Genomic DNA, 18,735 nt, shown 5'->3' with positions numbered 1-18,735 from the left:
TAAGTCAAACAAGCACGCTCAGTCTCCTGCCATTACCATTACCATCTTCCCCTCTCCATACCACCAGTTCATGCAGCTTGTATCATTACTCCATCTTCATACCCTCAGCGCACTCAGCCAACTCCCCCCTCTCACCACCATAGCTCTTCGGAACACCCTTGCCCAGCTCAGCAGCAAGCTGATTACCGTAGCTCAACACAACAAACTTCTTGCTCGTCTCCTTGGCCACAACCAACTTCATCGCATTGAACAGCCAGCCCATGACCACAGGTACATTGACAAAGAACTTCCTGCTCAGCGTCTCAGGGTAGTGGCGTCCTAGTATCTCGATAGTCTTGTTGGTCGCAGTCTTGACGAGGGGGTCACGGCGGAGGAAGGAGACTTGGAGGTAGTCGTGGATTTGAAACCCTTGGTATGGGTCGGGGCCTTCGCCGAAGTTGGGGATGGGTGTTGTGGCGGCGGGCAGGTTGAGCGCTTGCACGGACTTTTCCATGAGGCCTACGCGCCAGCGGAGGAAGCTGTGGGGTTCTGTTAGCATGGTCTTGTTTATTTTATTATGTTTGGAATGGGGGAAGCATACCCATCCAGATCGCCAAAAGTAGCCTTGTTATCCTTGACAGCTCCGTAGATGTTGAAGGTAACGATATCCTTCTTGTTGGGGCTCTCGGGTACACCTTCAATCTCGAGCACGTAGCCTAATCCATCGAACTTGTTCTTCGGGAATGTCTCTCCTGCTGCCTTGATTGGATCAAACTCCTTCCTCCACTTCAGCGTGTCGAGCAGCTGTGACTTGGCTTTGTCCAAATCATTCTGGTTGGCCCGGAGGAACTTTTGTAGTATGAGCTTGGTGTGGAAGGGCTTCGACTTGCTCAGCTCGATGCCGTAGACTTCATTGTGTTGAGCTTCGGCGGTGAGAGCCTCGAAGGCGTCGTAGAACTTCGTGAGTGGGTGGTCGGGTGCGGTCTCGGGCCAGATGGGGCCTTGGGTGGGTGTTACGGTGCTGGGTTCGGGTTTGGCGTCGCTGGATGCGGGTTCGGGAGCGGCTGCAGGAGCTGGGGCAGTAGCTTCAGGTGTGACTTCCGTCGGCTTTGCTTCCTCTTTCTTCTCGTCGACCGAAAGATCCGCTACCGCTGCGGTTGCGCTGTCGACGGCATCTCCATCGTCCTTCTTGTCGGCAGAGTCGGCTACAGGATTAGGCTCGGGCTGCTTCTCCGGGCCTGCTCCACTGAAGAGACCGGCGCCTTCCGTGGGTGCTGTGCTTACGTCTTCGGGCTTCGCTGCCATCTTGATGTGCGTTGCGAGTGCGTGTTAGCTGAGCTGTCAACGTTGGGTTGGGGAATTGTTTCAAGTGTCCGGAGATCATTCGAGATCGTTCCCCAAACTCCGGAACCGCTGCGCGTCCCCAGTCCTGGTATCAGCTTGGACAAGGAAGAGACCGCATAATTTCCTTTTGCAGTCCAGACGACGACAAAATAACCAGATGAGTTGATGCAGCATTACTGCAGTTGTGTAGATTGTCTGCTAGCATGTTTCATTCCACAATCTCAATACATGGACAGCATGCAGGGACCTCACGTCAGCGTACCGTTCGCATGATCACATGGAAGATTTGCAATAGTGAGTCTCTCGTATTTGTTGAAAGTGATGGACCTATGTAGCTATATACGTGTCGACGAACATCTATCGACCGAACAAGCTAGTCTCCAGTCATGTCACTGAACAATCGCTCGATTCCATCCATCTCGCGTTGATGTCACTTGCTTGGTCGGAAGAGGAGCGCAGTTGATATAGATCGTATCGACATTGAGTGATCTGCGATTGACAGTTAGCACAGAACGTAGACTATGATTCTGAATAAAGATGCAGGTGAGAGAGCAATCAGCCGAAAGATGAAAAGTCTCGAATGTTTTTTCAATCAGTGAGGCGAACCCCGTCTGAGTTAGCATGAATTGGTGTTCATCATTGCAAAAGGAAAGAAGAGAGAATGGGTTATGTACCTTTTCAATGAGAGCTGGTAGCTGTATCAAGTGAACTTTCAATCTAGTGCATACCTAGAGCGATGTCAGTAACGGTTCCACGAGAAGACGTTTTGACAAAGGCTCGAGGGTGGAAAGATATTCAGGTAATCGAACTAGTTTATTCCCCACGAAGTGGTCGGTATTTGATAATACATTTGTTGCTCATCATCTAAGGATGGGTGCTTGGGGTACGGGGGTGTGGTCTAACCTTTCAAACGCTATCGCAGCCCACGAAGCCTTGCCGTCTCGACCACATCATATCGAGGTCTGCTATTGCTTGTAACCAACGGACGGAGAGGCTATGCGATGGACGGAAGGCTTCGTGGAGCTGCGGGCCGCACGTCGGCGACAGCGCATCTAATGGCGCATCATGATCGCGAAGTCATACTGTGACTGAGAACAATGGGACCTTTATAATTTGTTAGCTGATGTCCTGAAAAAACTACTAGTAACAGATTGGTAGATGTTGCGAAAGATCAGTATTCTCGTTTGGCTTGAGTGGTCGGATCACCATAGAATGTATGATAGGGGCGACACAAGTGTTCATCATGATAGCAACAGGAAACAAAGAAAGAGCGGGTGTGTTGACTTACCAAAAGTTGGGCGCGTTGTTGGAGTGAGAGAGAGAAGCTGCAGGCTCAAGTTTTGTACGGGAACTTTTCGCGGCGGTGTTTCGTTTCGCCGGGCGGGTCGTGGCCCGAGCTTTGATCCAAGCGGGTCAAGGTTCTCGTAGACGCGCTCGCTGGTTGTCCTTAGGCCGACACTTACGCGCTTCCACTCCATACCAGACCACCACCACTACTCTCCATTTCCACCGTCGCTCAACATGGTCGCCTCAACCACCGCGTCTTTCGAGAGTTTCGTCAAGCAGACCCGCGAGAAGAAGAAGAACGAAGCCCTCGCGCAACAGTTCCTCGGAGCTGGCAGCCGAGGCCGGAAAGCGAATGCACCAGGCGCCGGCGGCCGGGCGCGAGTTGAATCTGAAAAGCCATCGCTGCTCAGTCGGATAAACGGTGGCGCTGGCGTCCAGAAGCGATCAGCGAGCGCGAAACCAGCCGGCAACGTCGACGGGAAATGGCAACACGATCTGCACAAGTTGAACAACCCCCGCGGTGCCGCCAACAACAGGAACAACCTCGCTCGGACGGCGTCAGCATCGCAGGTCGAGCGCAACAGCAAAGCGTACACCAAATTTGCTCCCGTCCTTGGTCGCGCTGCGGCTACACGCAGCAATGACGCTGCACCGGGCATTAGCATTCGAGGTGCCGCGACGGGCGGTCCGTGTACCGTCATTGCTAGCAACTTTGCACCTGGAACAACGGCCGCTGATATCGAGGCCGTCATGACCCCGATTGGAGGAGAGACGTTGGGCTGCAGGCTCTTATCTTCCAGCCCGACGGTCATGGTCGAGCTGCAGTTTGTGAGCAGGGAGGGCGCCGAGAATGTTATCGCGACGTTCAACAACCAGAAGGTCAGTGTTCCGGCGAGCTTCTTCTTTGCTGGACTAAAACTAACTCCATCAACAGGCTGATGGCAGACTCCTCTACGTCTACATGAAGGATGTTCCCGCGAGCACCCACGTCGCACGAGCACCGCCTGCCCGCCTTACGCAGTCCATGGATGACATGGACATCGACACCGGTGCGGGCGCACGCGCTGGTAGCTTCCAAGATGGACGATACGGCTTTAACGACGCTAGTCGCAGAGAACCACCACGTGGACCCCGCCGACGATACTAGAGCTCGACGGCCGGCACACATCTTCTTCAATTTCCCCTGTACGATATACCCTTTTACAGACGATAGCAACGAGCAGACTGCATGCAGCCGGGTTTCAAGACCTACAACACTCGGAGCAGTCATGCAGTTTCCATATCCGATGGCATAAGCGGGGAGTTGGGTTATACACACAACATGCACCAACGATCCCCTCGGCAAGTGTCTTGTGGCCAGAATAAATTTCTAATTAATGATGGATATCATCCCTTTCATCGTCGTGTCCTTGACTACTACCACTTGTGATATTTACTTGCTAGCCCACCCTTCAATGGCGGCATCAACCTCCTTCCTGTACCTCTGCTGGCCCTCACACTGCTCCAAGAATACCTTGTATTTGGCGTCCAACAGCTTCTTGACCGTCTTATCAGCCAGTGGCTTCACAGTCTTACCGGGCTTGCTCAGTCTGTCCATGATATCCCAGAGCGGCTCGCTGTTTCCGTCCTTGTCAGTACTGGCCGCCTTTGCACCCAACATAGCCGCGCCATGCACTACAGCTGCGTGTACGTATCGTGGAATCAGGACCGGCATGTCGCACGCAGTGGCCATGAGCTGCATCAGCAGACTATTCTGGCACTGCGAACCGGACATGAAGATGGAAGAGATGACGTGGCCAGAGGCGTTCATCGCAGAAACAATCTGGTGTGTCTGAAGGGCAATGAACTCCATGGTCGCGTAGTAGTATAGTGCCAGGCCGTCTAGGCTCTTGTCGGAGCTCAGACCGATGACAGATCCCTTCATGTTGGGGTCGGCGATAGGGGAGCGGTTGCCGAAGAGGTCACCATAGAAGAAGAAGTGACGTCCAAGCCAGGCGATGTGTGGGGCTTTCTCCGCGTCTGCCATCTCGCGGAGATGTTCGTTGAGGTAGTCGTAGATGTTGGTGTTGTACGTTTCGGCGACAGACACGGCTTCGTTGAAGGCTGGGTGTGTCTCAATAACATGCTTGAGTAGTTCACCTGTCGCACTTTGCCCTCCTTCTGCCATCCAGTAGTCTGGTAGTAGGACGTCTCTGTATGGGCCCCAGACACCGTCGACGAAGACGGGCTCGCGTGACATGGCAAGGTGGCAGGTCGATGTCCCAGCTACGGCTGCGAGACGCGTGAAGGCTTGCGAAACATCGTTCTTAGGCTGGTCCATGTCAAGAGTATCCCCATCGAGCTTGACTTTGGCGCCAACGGTACCGATCCAGCCAGCGTAGGCGTCGATGACTCCACTTCCGACTGCAATACCGGGTTGCAGGCCCATCTCCTGTGCCGCCTTCTCGCTAAGTGTGCCGACGAGCTCGCCCGCAGTGAGGTAGCGTCCGTTCTGTGTGCTTGTTAGCCGGGACCGTCAAGAATAGTAGCGAAGGACAAACCACATTGTCAACGCCTCCCATGCGCTTGAAGTTGTCTTCGCATAGATCTTCGAGGCCAATCTCCTTGAGGAAGTCTTCCTGCCATCCTTTGACACTACCATCGACTCCAACAGGTACAAAGCCCTGCTTGCAGACCACACTGCAGTAGCTTCTGCTCTCACTGCCGGTAGCCAGATGTGTGAGAGCATCGGTCAGATCGTAGAACTTGCACCGATCGAATAGCTCCTTCGGCATGTTGTTCTTCAGCCACAATACCTTGGGAATCTCCATCTCGATGGACATCTTGCCTCCGACGTAGCGAAGCAGGTTGTGCTTGGTAGCGTTGATCTTGTTTGTTTCCTCGACAGGTCGGTGGTCGAGCCACAGAATGACGTTGCGGTCGTTGCCGTCCTTGTTGTCAAAGTTCGGTCCAGTGACGGCGACAGGCTCATCTGTGTCGTCTCTGAATACCGCAAGCGAGCAGGTCGCATCGAAACCGATACCACGGATAGTGCTCGAGTCGATGTTGTGCTGATCCATGGCTCGGCGGACTGAGGAGCAGATGCATCGCCAGATGTCTGTTGTGGATTGTTCCTGGGTTCGCTTTAGTTTTGGGTCTCGCAATTTGCCTGTTGCGGGTTAAGTACATAGTAGCCAGTCTGTGGTTGCCATAAGCCAATGTTCTCTGAGGCCAGTCCGACAATGTCTCCCTGATCGTTCATGATACAGGCTCTAGCACTACCGGTACCAACATCGATACCGATGTAGTGGTCGACTTGAGGGTGGAGCTCATTGCGGGGATCTGTTGACAGTTGACGCGACTGCTTACGCTGGGTCTGGCGGAAAGGAATCGACATTGCTGCGTATGAGTATGGGAAGGTGAGAGAAGTGTGGTATTTTGAATTGAAGAAAAGCTAATTGAAAGCCCGAGGACGCGAGAAATAATGTTGAGTTACAATACAGCTGTCAATGCGGGATGAGCTCATAAGAGCTCTGGGGAGCTCTAGTATGGTGGGGGTGGGGCAGCAACCCCAGCCTTTGTGCAATCGGGCTACCAGTCGTCAGGGTCGTCTCGAGCCTGAGCGTCGATCTGCTCACAGATCAGACTGAGAAATGTGGGCATCGTGAGCACCGGATCCACCTTTTCAGGCATACCGGATGCTGTTGGGCCAGTGTTGGCTGGTCAGGCAACGCCACGCAAAGCAAGTTGAGGTCTTGGATCACGGCTGATCATGGCTATCGGTGCGATTCCGGATCAAGCGGAGGTGCAGGATTATTTTACCGTAAGTCTCAGGAGATATGGTTTGAGGAGGAGGGGTTGTGGAAACACGGCTCGCTTGAGTGAATGTCCATCGGTGATACAATTCGCCGTTGCTCTCGGGCGGCTAGCCAGCTCCCGTTACCAACACCATTGCATTGGTACAGATAGCAACAGACCGCACCATCGCGCCAAGATGCTACTGTCAAGACTTCTACTGCTGCCATTTGCGGTCGCATCGTCGGTCACGCTTTACGTCTCCTCCGTTCCAGCCTCAGGGGACAGCGCCGTCATCCCCTCGCCGATTCCGCTTGCGCAGATCGAATACGACGCAGACCAACCCGTTGGCACTTTAGCCTCCTTCACACCACCCACAGGCTCCTACGCCTCTGATCACCTTCTTCGCGTTGGTCTCACCGACCCTAAATCTGGCTCATGGCGAGGCATTGTCACGTCAGCGGCCAGTTTCTCCGACCAATACCACAAGAAGTTCATCATTCACGTTGATGAGAAGGGGGAGCCTTTCCATATTGGATTCGGAACAAGCGCGAAAGGCAGCGAAGATGAAGTGGAGGTGGAGATAAAGAAGAGGAATGTTGGGCCGAAGCCGGTCTTGAACAAGCCCATCGTGCTCAATGCGGAGGGGAAGCTCGACGGAAAAGAGCCGGAGAAGACCTTCTTGCAAAAGTACGTAGGGGGACAATGTTCGTTACTAGAGGTTATGCTGATTATTTTACAGATACTGGTGGGCCATTGCTCTCTTCATGGTAGTGCAGTTGGTTGCAGGTGGTGGAGGAGAGAAATAAGATACAGGTGGATAAAAGCCTCCCTGATCCCGTTTCAATACCAAACTCAGTACCGACCATCTATTGCCGTTTCTACTTCCTTTCGAAATCACGATGCAGGTATTGTACTCTCAGCCATCTCAAATCAGTTACGTGTCTCTGTGAACAACAAATTTTTATTGAGGTAAAAAGTCATGAGGTATTATACATTCGGTTTCACTCCTTCATCCTAGCGTCTATGGTTGGGTATAAGTATGCATTCATCGTAAGTGCTTCAAGCAAGAGCTGTGCTGGCAGAGCTGGGTCGAGCCTGGCCGGGCGTGGGAAACACAGTCTTGGGGACCGCAACAGCTGCAGCGGCGGCGGATGCGCTCAAAGAAGACAGTGTCGGGATGGATCCGGTCGAGGTCGCATTAGCCGGAGCACGAATAGCAGGTGATGGGGTCGACTTGGGCTGGTGAACGTCCATTGGCAGGATCTCTGTCTTCAGCTCCCTCGTCTTCTTCTGTTTGGGCTCGGGGGCCTTTTCGTTCTCTTGGACGTAAAATTTCCGGAGCAACATGATTGCTTCCTCTCGGAAGATGCCGCCGGTGACTGGATAGGGCTTGTCGACGCTAGCACTGTTGAAGTCAGTACTTGCGATGCACGTATTTGTGAGGAAAGAAGGATGCGTACTCAGAGTGAATGTTCAGAACACCTCCGGTGCCGCCAAAACGCTCGTTCCAGCATCCGAAGTAGACGGCTCGAATGCCGTACTGGCGCAGCATGGACGCACACATAACGCACGGCTCAACGGTGACATAGAGGTCTGTCTCGTTGAGGATGCTGATGGGGTGCTTTGACAAGATGCCAGCGATGGCGACGAACTCGGCGTGGCGGGTACCGTTCAGGGTCCGATTTGTCTCGTTCATGCCTCGTCCAATCACCTCGCCGTCCCTGACGAAGACACAGCCGACGGGGGTCTCATCGCTCTTGAGTGCAAGTTCAGCCTGCAGTGATGATGAGTCAGCAGAGGGATCAAACATGGAGTAAATTCAGCAGATAGCCGAATATGTACAAAGTGAAGGACGTGGCTCACCATGGCAATAGCCTCTCGCATGAAGCCTTCATGATACGCTCTCTCCTTCGGATCCATGGCGTCTGGTACGTGAATCGCTTCGTCGTCTTGGCACGGTTCTGTATTCACCTGCGCAGGGTCCGCAGTTGTCAAAGTGGCTGTTTGCTGGGCATGTAGGTAGTAAAGCGCCAGCCCGAGCGCGGCAGACGCAAGCACGAGAGGCGTCCATGGTTCCTTCGCTTTCCAAGTTCCAGTCATTCCAAGGTGAGGCAGTCGCGGCCATACACAATGTTCTGAAACTGAAGGTGCAGGTCCGAGTTCTCAGGCGCAGAGTGCCGGCCCAAGACGGTTTCGGCAAGCACTAGCGCGTAGTTTACGTAGACGTGGAAGCCGCGATCCGACCGAGGGCTGAGCTACCAAGAAGCACGCAACGCAGCCATTGCCATCGCAACGCCAGGCACCGACCAACATTCACTCGACCCAATCCGATTCACTGCACAGCCACAATCACATTACGCAGCGCAACGTACACCAACGCGGCGCACGGCATTCCAACAAAGGATATCAAACCTCGCCTGATACTTTGTGCCAGAGCTTCACTCAGCCCGCGCCAGCAACAAAGCTACCGGAACCGCAATCTACACATCGCCAAACCACCATTTTGCGCATAACCTCGAAGAGCTAGAAGCACACAGCAGTCAATCACACCGCGAAGATGACGCTCGCAGAAGAATTCAAGTCGAGGAATTTCAGTAAGACACCCGCTGCTGGACCTGTAACTTGTTGCTGACATGGCATCTTTGCAGGTATCTACGGACAATGGTCAGTCACGCCAGCTGCTATGCACATGCCCACGGCTCGCAGCATGTCATACTAACTCTTCGGCAGGACCGGAGTACTGTGTATAGTCCTCTGCTTTGCGCTGGGCATCGCCAACATCTTCAACGCCAACTGGGTCATCGCGTTTAGTATCGTGTGCTTGTACGTTCTCCGCGCCCATATCTTCGCTGGGAATATGGCTGATCAGTTCGCAGAGTGTGCTCCTTCATCATTATCTTCATCGAAATACCGCTGCTCCTCCGCATCTGCCCGACTTCACCCAAGTTCGATACCTTTATTCGCAAATTCAGCTCCAACTACATGCGCGCGGCCATCTACGCGGCGATGAGCGCCATACAATGGGCCAGCATCGCTGCCCGGGCTACAAGTCTGATCGTCGCGGCCGTCTTCCTTCTGCTCGCAGCCGTCTTCTATGCGCTTGCCGGTTTCAAAGGCCAGCAATTCCAGGGCAGCAAGACGCTCGGTGGACAGGGAGTCGCACAGATGATCATATAAAGTGGAGGCAGAACTAGGCAACGAGCAACAGCCATGTGCGACGATTCCGAACGAACGACACGCGTATAGAAAGAAGGGCCGACGGAGGAGCCGATTGATATCACAAGGACGGAGATGATGAGCTTAGCCGATTGGAAAGCGATTAGAGGAGATGATTTGACTTCTTTGTAGCATCATTCAGCAGCTGGGCGTTCTGGGGCCATGTTTTGTAAGAGAGCCTCTTGGATATGGAAGCGCTTGGCCAAACTGCTAGGCGGTTAAATGCGACATGCTTTCTCTGTACTCATCGCGTGCCCGTGACAATTGTGCATTTGTCGTGTACGATGTCATCTTGCTGTGTGGGGACATCTACGTAATTCTACACAGAGATTGATCGATAGAGACGAGCGCAGGACCCACATGAGTCCCTATGACGATGTTCTAGAAGCTATGGGTGCCATTCTCTCAAGCGTACATTCTGTAGGGTGCAGCACTTGGCTGCTCAGCAACCATTCGAATTTGATTCTATCGTTGCTAGAAAAGCCGCGACAAGCACAAGCAGTGTCAGACCACGACAGCGGAAACGCCAAACTTGGCCTGGCATCTGCTCGCTTTTAGGATGACGATAACTGGCTGCCAGAATCTCGCCAGGAACGACACTTATTCGGCGCGGGGAACGCTAACGTGCCGGAGCTTGCGAGGCGTTGAAGATCCTGCCACCCTGCCACACCAAGCGCAGCTGATGGATGCAAGTCAAACAATGCACATGTCATGTGCTGAGCTTTGCAATGTGACTTGTGCGAGTCTTGATCAATGTTGGACGTCCCAGGCTGCGAAACACGTTGATGCGGTCGCATAGTCCCCAATCTAGGATAGCGTCAGCGAGCATGTGGGACATGGATTCAATGCATTTGTCAACAGCGAGGTTGACGTGGACGTGTCGGACATCTCCACTACAACAATTGCATGTGTGGCAACAGCGACTGGACCATGGAAGAAATCAGTCAACCAACGTGTGGTAGGTACCTATGCAGGTTGTGGGGGTGACGATGATGGCCGCGTGCAGGCCCATACGCCATAATGCGGGTCGCAGGCCCTGGAGCTCTCTGCTACATAAGTGCCCCGTCCCAGCTCCAGGACCGATTCATTTGCGCCATTTTGGCTGTATCCGACCAAGCTATCTGCCCCTCTTGCCAGCCTCACTTCTAGTCTCCACTTCAATTGCGGATTCCGAGGTCAGTACAGCACATCCGCTTTGTACAGCATCATTGGGCTCTCAAGTCGCAGCCGCGCTTATTGGCCTGACGTGCAGGAAACAGCCCGAGCCATACCTGAGCACTTTTCTCAGCTCGCTCACGCTGCACATCTCCATCATTCAATGGCCGAGACCTGTCACTGACATTGAACGACTTGTAGTTTCTACCGCACCTACACCCCACATCCCCGCCGAGCAACCGACACAGAAGCAATGAGTGCTCCACCAACAATACCTCCACGCCCAGCGCGGGCCCAGAACAGCTCTTCTCCTGCGCAGGGTACCCATATGGATGTCCCCAAGATCCCCCCACGCCCGAAGCGCGGTGTCGAACGCTCCGTCTCTCCCGCTGGAGACAGATACGCCCGCTCCCCGCTCAACGACCCGACCTACGTACACGGTGGACCGCCTAGAGATGGCGGTCGCCTTAGCACCGATCTGCCCTCCCGCCCACCGAGCGTGTCCATGCCCTCCCTCGGAGAAGAAGGCAATGAATACGCCAGCTTCGAAGACCTGTCAAAGACCCTCACACCGGAGAACCAGGGCGGCTCTCCACAACATATGAAGAACGTGGCAGGAGACTTGCCTCTGCATGCTCCTACAGCCTCGGTCCCAAGCTCAACTGCCAAAAGTAGGATCCAGGCGGTGACGCGGACCGATTCACAGACAGCGCTCGCTGCTGGCGTCGGCTCGCAGCTGTCCGTCGACGATAGGGTCACTCAGGCCAAGACTGGACGTTCAGGGTCTTCTGCTGGATCGCGCCCCAGCTCGCTCTACAACGACAAGGACGAACATGGCATTCCTGAAATTGGTGTTCAGGTACCCATGTTCCGAAATGCTGGAGACGTTCAAGCTCCCAGCCCTTCGCCCTATGCGCAACAGCCCGGAGCTCAAGGAATAGGTTTCCACCAGAAGGCCGGTGGTCGCCATCACGGGCGCACCAAGAGTGGCCGTGAAATCTTCCATGGCCCTCCTGGCAGCTACGGCATGCACGGCCACGGCAAGATCTCAACAGACGACTTTGAGCAGAAGTGGTACGAAAAGCACCCGGACGATCTGAAGCGCGAGAAGGCCGGCGAGTACGGTCCTCACATCCAGGAGAACAGGAAGGATTACCACTGGCGTGCCGATAACCTCGACAAGCTGGTACACACTAGGGCTCAGGATGTTGGAATGGGTAAGTCAATTGCAGCTTCATTATTCATCAGCTGTTGCTGATCATGCTTTACAGGCACGAGTCGGGACGCAGTCAGTACACCCGACGAACAGATTGGCTACAGGGCCACAGAGGAATATGCTTCGCGCATGGCCTCTCCTCGACCACAGTCATCGGGTCGCCCTGCTTCAATCAAGGGCGGCTACGTCGACTCACCCCTACGTAACGAAGCTGGCCAAGAGGTCAATGACAAAGGCGAGGTCATCCACATCGACCCTCCTGCGCACCGCTCCAGCAAGGTTCACGGCGGAGGCTACGACCCACCAACCGAAGACCTTGGCCCCGAGGGCGGAAACACAGCTGAGAAAGGTGGATGGGTTACTGAGCGCGGATATGGCACGCCCATTCTAGCTTCCGATGAGCTGAAGAAACACCCAGACGCCGAATGGAGACAGCCTGCTGTATCGCCTGAAATGGAGCGTCATGGCAACGAATACACGCTCAATGAAGATGGCAACCCGCAATATGTCACAAAGCCGCGCACGCACAGCAGAAGCTCGAGTCGGAACAACAGCACGCAGCAGCAACGTGTGATCCCCAGCCCAGCACAATACGATCGTGGGAGTACTCCACTGGAGTCGCACAAGGAGTATGAGCCCCTGTTTCCGGAGGATGAGGAGGACGCCAAGAAACCCAAATCTCAGGTTGACAAGCTCAAGCGTCCCAGTGTCGCCCGACACCACTTCCCCAGTCAAGATGTCTGGGAGGATACCCCTGGCAGCTTACAGCTCGAAACTACTGTGGATACTCCTCAAGAGCCAGAAGAGCCAAAGACTGCTGGTGGTAACGATAGCGTGAGTCCTGCGAAGGTCTTTGAAGACCCGAACACCGAGGAGCAGCGTAAGACTCAGATCAACAAGGAAGATCAGAAGTCTTTCCTCCCCGACCACACTAGACAGTTCGCCGCAGACAATAAGATCCTCGGAAAAGTACGTGACGAGACCATGGGCCGCCCTGGAATGCAGCAACGCTTCCCAAGTCAAGATATCTGGGAGGATGCGCCATCCCACGGATTATACGAGACTACTGTTAGCACACCTCAGATGGAGGATACGAATGAGTATGCCGACGACTCCCCAATCGACCAAAAGCCCCCGGTGCCGGCTCGCCCCAGTATTCCGGCGCGACCAGCCAAGAGGGAACCATCTGCCGATGACAAGAAAGCACCCATTATCCCAGACCGACCAAAGCCACAGATACCTGCACGCCCAAGCAAGCCATCTACTGGCTCTGCGGAGAAGGTTCCAACTGTCGACTCGCAGACTGGCGAGAACGACTCTCCCCAGACGAAGGCGAAACCGCCCGTTCCCGCCCGACCTGCTGGCTCGAAGATTGCGGCTCTCCAGGCTGGTTTCTTAAAAGACCTCAACAGCAAACTTGGAGTTGGTCCTCATCCACCGCCTAAGGTCCGTGAACCCGAGGAAGAAGAAGAGGCGCAAAGAGAGACAGCACCACTTCCGGATGCTCGCAAGGGCAGAGCCAAGGGCCCACAAAGGAGGAAGCCTGCTGCATCTCCATCACCCGCTGCGGCGGCTACTGTCACTGCTGAAGTTGCTGTACCAAGGCAGTCGTTGAGCTTCGGCCCTGTGACACACGTCTGGAGTTTTGGACAGGATGGTAATCTCGAGGTGCCTGCTGCAAAGATGGCAGCCCAGATTCAGCAATCACTCAGTGCTTCGACCAAGACGGCCGAACCTACTCTCACTGAGGGTGAAGCGGATCGAAATGTTGCGGCAGAGCCAAAAGAGCCCGAGCTTGCACAGACTACGTCAAAGGAGGAGAGTGAACCTGCTTCTGCGACCGAAGCGATTAAGGAGAAAGCCCCCTCAACTCTCGAGCAGGCCACTTCTCAAGTGTCGGAAGCGTTTGGATCCGTCGCTTCCAAGGTATCAGCCGCCCTCTCGCCAGAAGAACCCTTGGTCTCCAAGACTGCACCCGGCTCTACCGATGCGCCTGGTGCCTTCCCTGGTTCTGGTCCGGACCTGGATAACGACGCTGATATTAAGGGTGCATCTTTGGAGCAAAAGCAATCACAGGATAAGTCCGTCGGTGTTTCCACTGAGGAGAAGAAGGTTGATGGAACTACCTCGCTGAAGGATGGTGAGAGTTCCTTGTAGACTCTTGCTTGTTAAGCAATACTTCAAAAAGATCGAGTTGAGTAGTAGGGTGGGCTGTATTGCTACATATTTCCAGTACTAGTGTGCACGTAGATATTTTCCAATCCATTGTTAGAATACGCCTCCGAGATTTAGTTGTGTGTTGTGACTGAATGCCTTTATCGTTGTCGGCGCGATAGGCAAACTATCAAATGTATTCTGTTGGTTGTCTGTGTTGACGCTCCGAGGGTTGCTATCATCGGCTATTCGGTATTGACTAATTAGCGGTCAGGAACGTCGTCCAAGCTTCAAGACAATCTATCCATGGCTCGCAGACCATCATCAAACACTCATTCACTCAAACTACCATCTCTTCCGTCCGCTCTCCAGATATGACAGAGCCTCACACAACGTCCTTCTGCAAGCCTGCGAACGATCCTGGGCGCTTGAAGAGAAAGCGGCCACACGACGACCAACATGGTACAACAGCAGCCACTGACAAGCGTACCAATACTTTGCATCCCAAGGATTTCAACCTCCCCATCAAGGATCCATCAAGACATACGAGTGGCAGGGTGCGCGATCAACAAAACTTGGAACTCTGTACATTTCCCCACGACGACAGAGCACACGATGCCTTCAAGGCGGAAATCCTGGAAGAAGACATACAACGCGAAGCGGATGTAGACAGATGGCTGGAGCATGTCACTCCACGTCTGGAGGCCGGCGAGCAGATACCCATTGGGAGCCTTGGCAACACGAGATGGCATGTAGCCTGCCGCGAGTATTGGGAGCAATACATTGGCCCGGACCACTGCTGGATTAATCCCGAGGATGGACGAATGCTCGTATTCCAGAAAAAAGCACCGGGTGTGAAGACCACAAAGCAGCAAATGGTGGTGGATCAATTCTGGATGAAGCAAAGCGCCCCACCTGGTTGGTTTACGAGTTATCCCTTTACTAGACCAGAATATGCAAGCTTAGACCCCGTGATCGTAAGCCTAAGGTACACTGGGAGCGATCTGAAAATATGGTTCTTGGGTAATGGGTATGCGAGGATGGAATAGAACACTACATTCCTCACTGAGCAGGTGGGAAGGCTAATGAAACCGGGAAGGCTAATGATGTCCTGTATACAAGAAGAGGACACCGATGAACATGACTCGGGAAGCGACGCTACTGAAGAATCAGACTCTGAAGAAGAGGACGAAGAAAGCGGCAGCGAGGAAGAAGATAGTGATGAAAGCGACAGCGGATATTGCCAGTGGTACCCCTGCGACGGCGAGTGCGAAAAATGCGTCGAGTTTTGGAATGGTTTGTATGGGGGGCGCTTATACGACGATACCCCTGAGCCACCGGGGATGACTCAGGCCAGGATAGACTACGAATTTCGGAGACTGATGAACAGACGGGAACCGGCACCATGGGATAAGTGGGCGTGATTGATTGATACATTGATTGGATTTACTTCGACGGAAGAGGACTTGTAATCGATCTTAGTGTGTTAGGTTTAGCATCCCAGACCTACATAGCTCACCCAGATTGTTATTTCACGCGCTCGAAATGGGGTATAGGGGCAAGCTTGTTACCTTCTTTTCCTCTGACAAGCTGGAGCCGGAGATATCATTGTACTATTTCTTCGTGTCGTAGCTAGTTTCTTATCAGTTGCAATAAAATACTGTTCCAGAGATTATACTGCTAAGCTATGCTGCGGCTTCTTTGAACATCTTTCGAGCGCCGTCTAGACTACGTGTTTCATTACAGCCACTTCCTTTCGTAGATAATGACTGGGACTATTAAACAAAGGTATAAGTGCCCTCCAGCCACTGGAGTCATGGCATACCTGTAGCTTCTTGATTGCGATATGCTTGTTTTAAAACGTCATGGCCTACGTATGTCTTGATGTGCGAGTGTTCTAGGCCAATACCATTCTTCTCTGCCCAATGTACGTCGCTGTAAAATTACATACTAAAGGTAGAAGCCCATCGTCTGAGCAATATCTCGAGAACACAATTTCGAATATGTGTGCTGTCACGAAATCATTGTACACTAGCATCAAATCCTACCATCGTTATTCTATCCGGTAGGTGCACAGGTGTGGTGAGAAGGCCCGCTGTACAAATGACTACGTCGGTCTTGCCCAAGACTTCGTCTTCACTGCATACCGATTTCCAGATAACCTGAATCAGACTGTTCATGGGCCACTGCTAGCCTTTGCAAGAGTATATATATAGGCATCATACAGTATGCGCATGATCTATTAGCAGACCGGTTAACGCAGCATGTGTCAGAAAGAGAAGTATTCGTAAAGAATCACAGTCTTCAACTTTATGCCAGATAAACAAGATATAGTGATCAAATTGGCAGCGTTGGTTCATAACTTCCACCATATCAAATATGTTCCCGGAACCTGCGCGTACCTGAAACATTCGATTCCGCTAGAAATGAACTCAAAAGCAGGTTGGAAGACTATTCTCCAAGCAGGCAATGCTAATCTTCACTCTTCAGCTCAAATAGTCCCCTGAAAACGGTGTTTGCCGTGAAGACCAGCTGAGCTTGACCTCAACAACGCCTTATCCTGATCAAGGCGCCACAGTGGCTTCATGTCGGTAAAGCCGAAGCGTACCACACCATACTACCGACCATTCGAGAAGAATACGAAAGTATGAATAAGCTGCTAGAAGAAACTTCTGCAAGACCCTGAATCCCGCGCCGCTTTACAACAGTAACGGGAAACCAGGCTGCGTATCCAAATTTCCCCAAGCGTATTGTGCGCGTACTACCTACTTACCTTTGCATTGCCGCGGCACATGCTACCGCAGACCGACCCACACCACGGCATGCACGCGCCTCAACACCAACGCAGAAATGTCACGATGATACGGTGTACACCAACTGAGGCTCGGACGAGGCTAACATCCAGGTACCAGCCTCCCGAGGTGCTAGCCCCGACCATGGCGTGACACCTACACAATACGCTAAGTGCAGATTTCGGTACTCGCACACACGAAGAAAAGTTTTTCCCTCGTGGATCTTCGTAGATTTGTGTAAGAATTTCCTTGTCCACTGGTGCTGGTGTACCGGGCATACTAGGCAGAAAATTCTCCATGGGCAAACTCACAGAACACGTGCTGGTATGAGGGGAACGCGTTGACCTCGGGAGCTGGGATGTACCTGGATGGTAGTCACCATCTGCCATGGCATTTCTTTCCGTCAAATTTTCTTCCTGTGGCCGTTGAGTTTGCCCAAACGACTCCAGGGCTCTTTTGTTCCGTGCTAGCTGCTAGAAGCTTCCTGCACAACATGTGCTGCCTCGGTGCGGGTCGGCGCGAGGTTCTCGAGCGGATCCGGACGTACGTCCGCTTCTGGATACGTTGCGTGCGCTGAGAAGGGAAGCGTTAGCCGACGGGCAACCTGGCCATTGAAGACTCTGTTTCGAAATCTCGAAACTGTGTGAGAGAGGTTTGCGTTTGCAATCTGGGACAAAGATACGAAGTACTACGGAGTGCTTGGCAAATCGCGGAAGCCGTTGCTGTCGTGACGAGACTGATCGGCATGCTGCGCACCGTATCCGGTAAGGCCGTCGATCCGTCGAGATGGAAAGATAAGATTCCGCTCCCCGGCGCGCGAGGAGAGCGCGTCCGAGGAGTCCGGCTCGACATGACTATGTCATAGACCCTGGTTCCGCCCTGACCGTTGACAGCGTCATCATGTGAACCAGCTTATCGAAGCGGATGAGTCCAGAACTCGATTTGGGATTGATGATGCAAGCAACCTCGGAAGAAGAGCAACGGTTATCGCAACTCGTGGGAGAGGGGGAAATACGGAGGTGACTACCGCTCGCGAAATCATGCACGTGGCTGATGATGTGGCTCAATCTATCTTATCTTATCGCCGGCTTTCTACATACGTCCGCTCCGCCCCGGATGATCAACATCGCAGCATGGTTCACTCTTATTGGTGAACTATTGACGATCATCTAAAGCCTCACTCACTCACCGTTCTGTCACCATTGTCAAACGATGACCAGCATATCGTGCTGAGTGAGATGCACACAGCATAGGGTCCAAGTTATATGGGGTCCAGGTCGTGCGCATGACATCAGCGACACTGTTGATGATAGCTACCAAGGTAGGTTTCAGTGACAATATTGTGTTACTTGGTTGCGCAGCCACCACGGCGTAACCGCGGACGATGTTGGCGTGGATGATCAGATCGTCAGATCGTGGCTGCCTAAGGCGCGCCCCATTTCCCTGTTTGAGCCCCGACTTCCCTGGATGGGAGAACGTTCAGGAACAGGGCAGCATGTTTGGGACGTGAGGCGTTGCTAGGCACGACGCGGCCCAGAAACATCCAAGGAGTTGAGTTGGCATGCCAGCTCAGCAATGTTCGAGATGACACGTTATCGCAAGAAACCTCCGTAACTTGGAAACAGGGTTTCGCTTCATTCAAGCGGATTGCGTAGAGCGGGCTACGCATAAGCTAGATTCGTACCTGTTTCACTAGGCCTCGCGTTCCACAGCGCAGCATCAGCTAGCGGGTGTGACTGAGGCAGTCCGTCTCTAGTAAAAGCAAAATCGACGATGGCTATGAGAAGATTAGCTGTATGAATCGTTTCGTCCACC

The 18,735-nt window shown here is 53.2% G+C and overlaps 7 protein-coding genes across 7 annotated transcripts; 4 read left to right on the top strand and 3 right to left on the bottom strand.

Annotated features, from left to right (window-relative positions):
* Positions 1-85: 85 nt before the first annotated feature.
* SFH5 (Non-classical phosphatidylinositol transfer protein (PITP)) lies at positions 86-1,284 on the bottom strand (the record flags this gene model as incomplete). The annotated part of the gene is made up of 2 exons (XM_051430779.1): positions 86-518; positions 581-1,284. The coding sequence occupies 2 exons, from the start codon at positions 1,282-1,284 to the stop codon at positions 86-88; spliced, it is 1,137 nt and encodes a 378-aa protein (XP_051296266.1).
* Positions 1,285-2,844: 1,560 nt separating this feature from the next.
* On the top strand, positions 2,845-3,757 carry J4E90_001188 (uncharacterized protein; the record flags this gene model as incomplete). Its single annotated transcript, XM_051430778.1, has 2 exons — positions 2,845-3,489; positions 3,545-3,757. 2 exons carry the CDS (start codon positions 2,845-2,847, stop codon positions 3,755-3,757), a joined length of 858 nt encoding a protein of 285 aa, XP_051296265.1.
* Positions 3,758-4,042: 285 nt separating this feature from the next.
* On the bottom strand, positions 4,043-5,986 carry J4E90_001187 (uncharacterized protein; the record flags this gene model as incomplete). The annotated part of the gene is made up of 3 exons (XM_051430777.1): positions 4,043-5,101; positions 5,151-5,723; positions 5,777-5,986. The coding sequence occupies 3 exons, from the start codon at positions 5,984-5,986 to the stop codon at positions 4,043-4,045; spliced, it is 1,842 nt and encodes a 613-aa protein (XP_051296264.1).
* Positions 5,987-6,583: 597 nt separating this feature from the next.
* On the top strand, positions 6,584-7,193 carry J4E90_001186 (uncharacterized protein; the record flags this gene model as incomplete). The annotated part of the gene is made up of 2 exons (XM_051430776.1): positions 6,584-7,074; positions 7,127-7,193. The coding sequence occupies 2 exons, from the start codon at positions 6,584-6,586 to the stop codon at positions 7,191-7,193; spliced, it is 558 nt and encodes a 185-aa protein (XP_051296263.1).
* A 253-nt stretch (positions 7,194-7,446) lies between these two features.
* On the bottom strand, positions 7,447-8,307 carry J4E90_001185 (uncharacterized protein; the record flags this gene model as incomplete). The annotated part of the gene is made up of 3 exons (XM_051430775.1): positions 7,447-7,792; positions 7,848-8,161; positions 8,251-8,307. 3 exons carry the CDS (start codon positions 8,305-8,307, stop codon positions 7,447-7,449), a joined length of 717 nt encoding a protein of 238 aa, XP_051296262.1.
* Positions 8,308-8,944: 637 nt separating this feature from the next.
* On the top strand, positions 8,945-9,564 carry TVP18 (Golgi apparatus membrane protein tvp18; the record flags this gene model as incomplete). Its single annotated transcript, XM_051430774.1, has 4 exons — positions 8,945-8,981; positions 9,036-9,051; positions 9,118-9,210; positions 9,264-9,564. The coding sequence occupies 4 exons, from the start codon at positions 8,945-8,947 to the stop codon at positions 9,562-9,564; spliced, it is 447 nt and encodes a 148-aa protein (XP_051296261.1).
* A 1,447-nt stretch (positions 9,565-11,011) lies between these two features.
* Positions 11,012-14,131, top strand: J4E90_001183 (uncharacterized protein; the record flags this gene model as incomplete). The annotated part of the gene is made up of 2 exons (XM_051430773.1): positions 11,012-11,975; positions 12,030-14,131. The coding sequence occupies 2 exons, from the start codon at positions 11,012-11,014 to the stop codon at positions 14,129-14,131; spliced, it is 3,066 nt and encodes a 1,021-aa protein (XP_051296260.1).
* Positions 14,132-18,735: the final 4,604 nt, after the last annotated feature.

Source organism: Alternaria incomplexa (genome assembly GCF_024043165.1).
Source record: "Alternaria incomplexa strain BMP 0042 chromosome Unknown scaffold_1, whole genome shotgun sequence".
Classification (NCBI taxonomy): Eukaryota; Fungi; Ascomycota; class Dothideomycetes; order Pleosporales; family Pleosporaceae; genus Alternaria; species Alternaria incomplexa.
The sequence above is the reverse complement of the archived record's forward strand: the minus strand, read 5'-3'. Positions and strand labels throughout refer to the sequence as shown.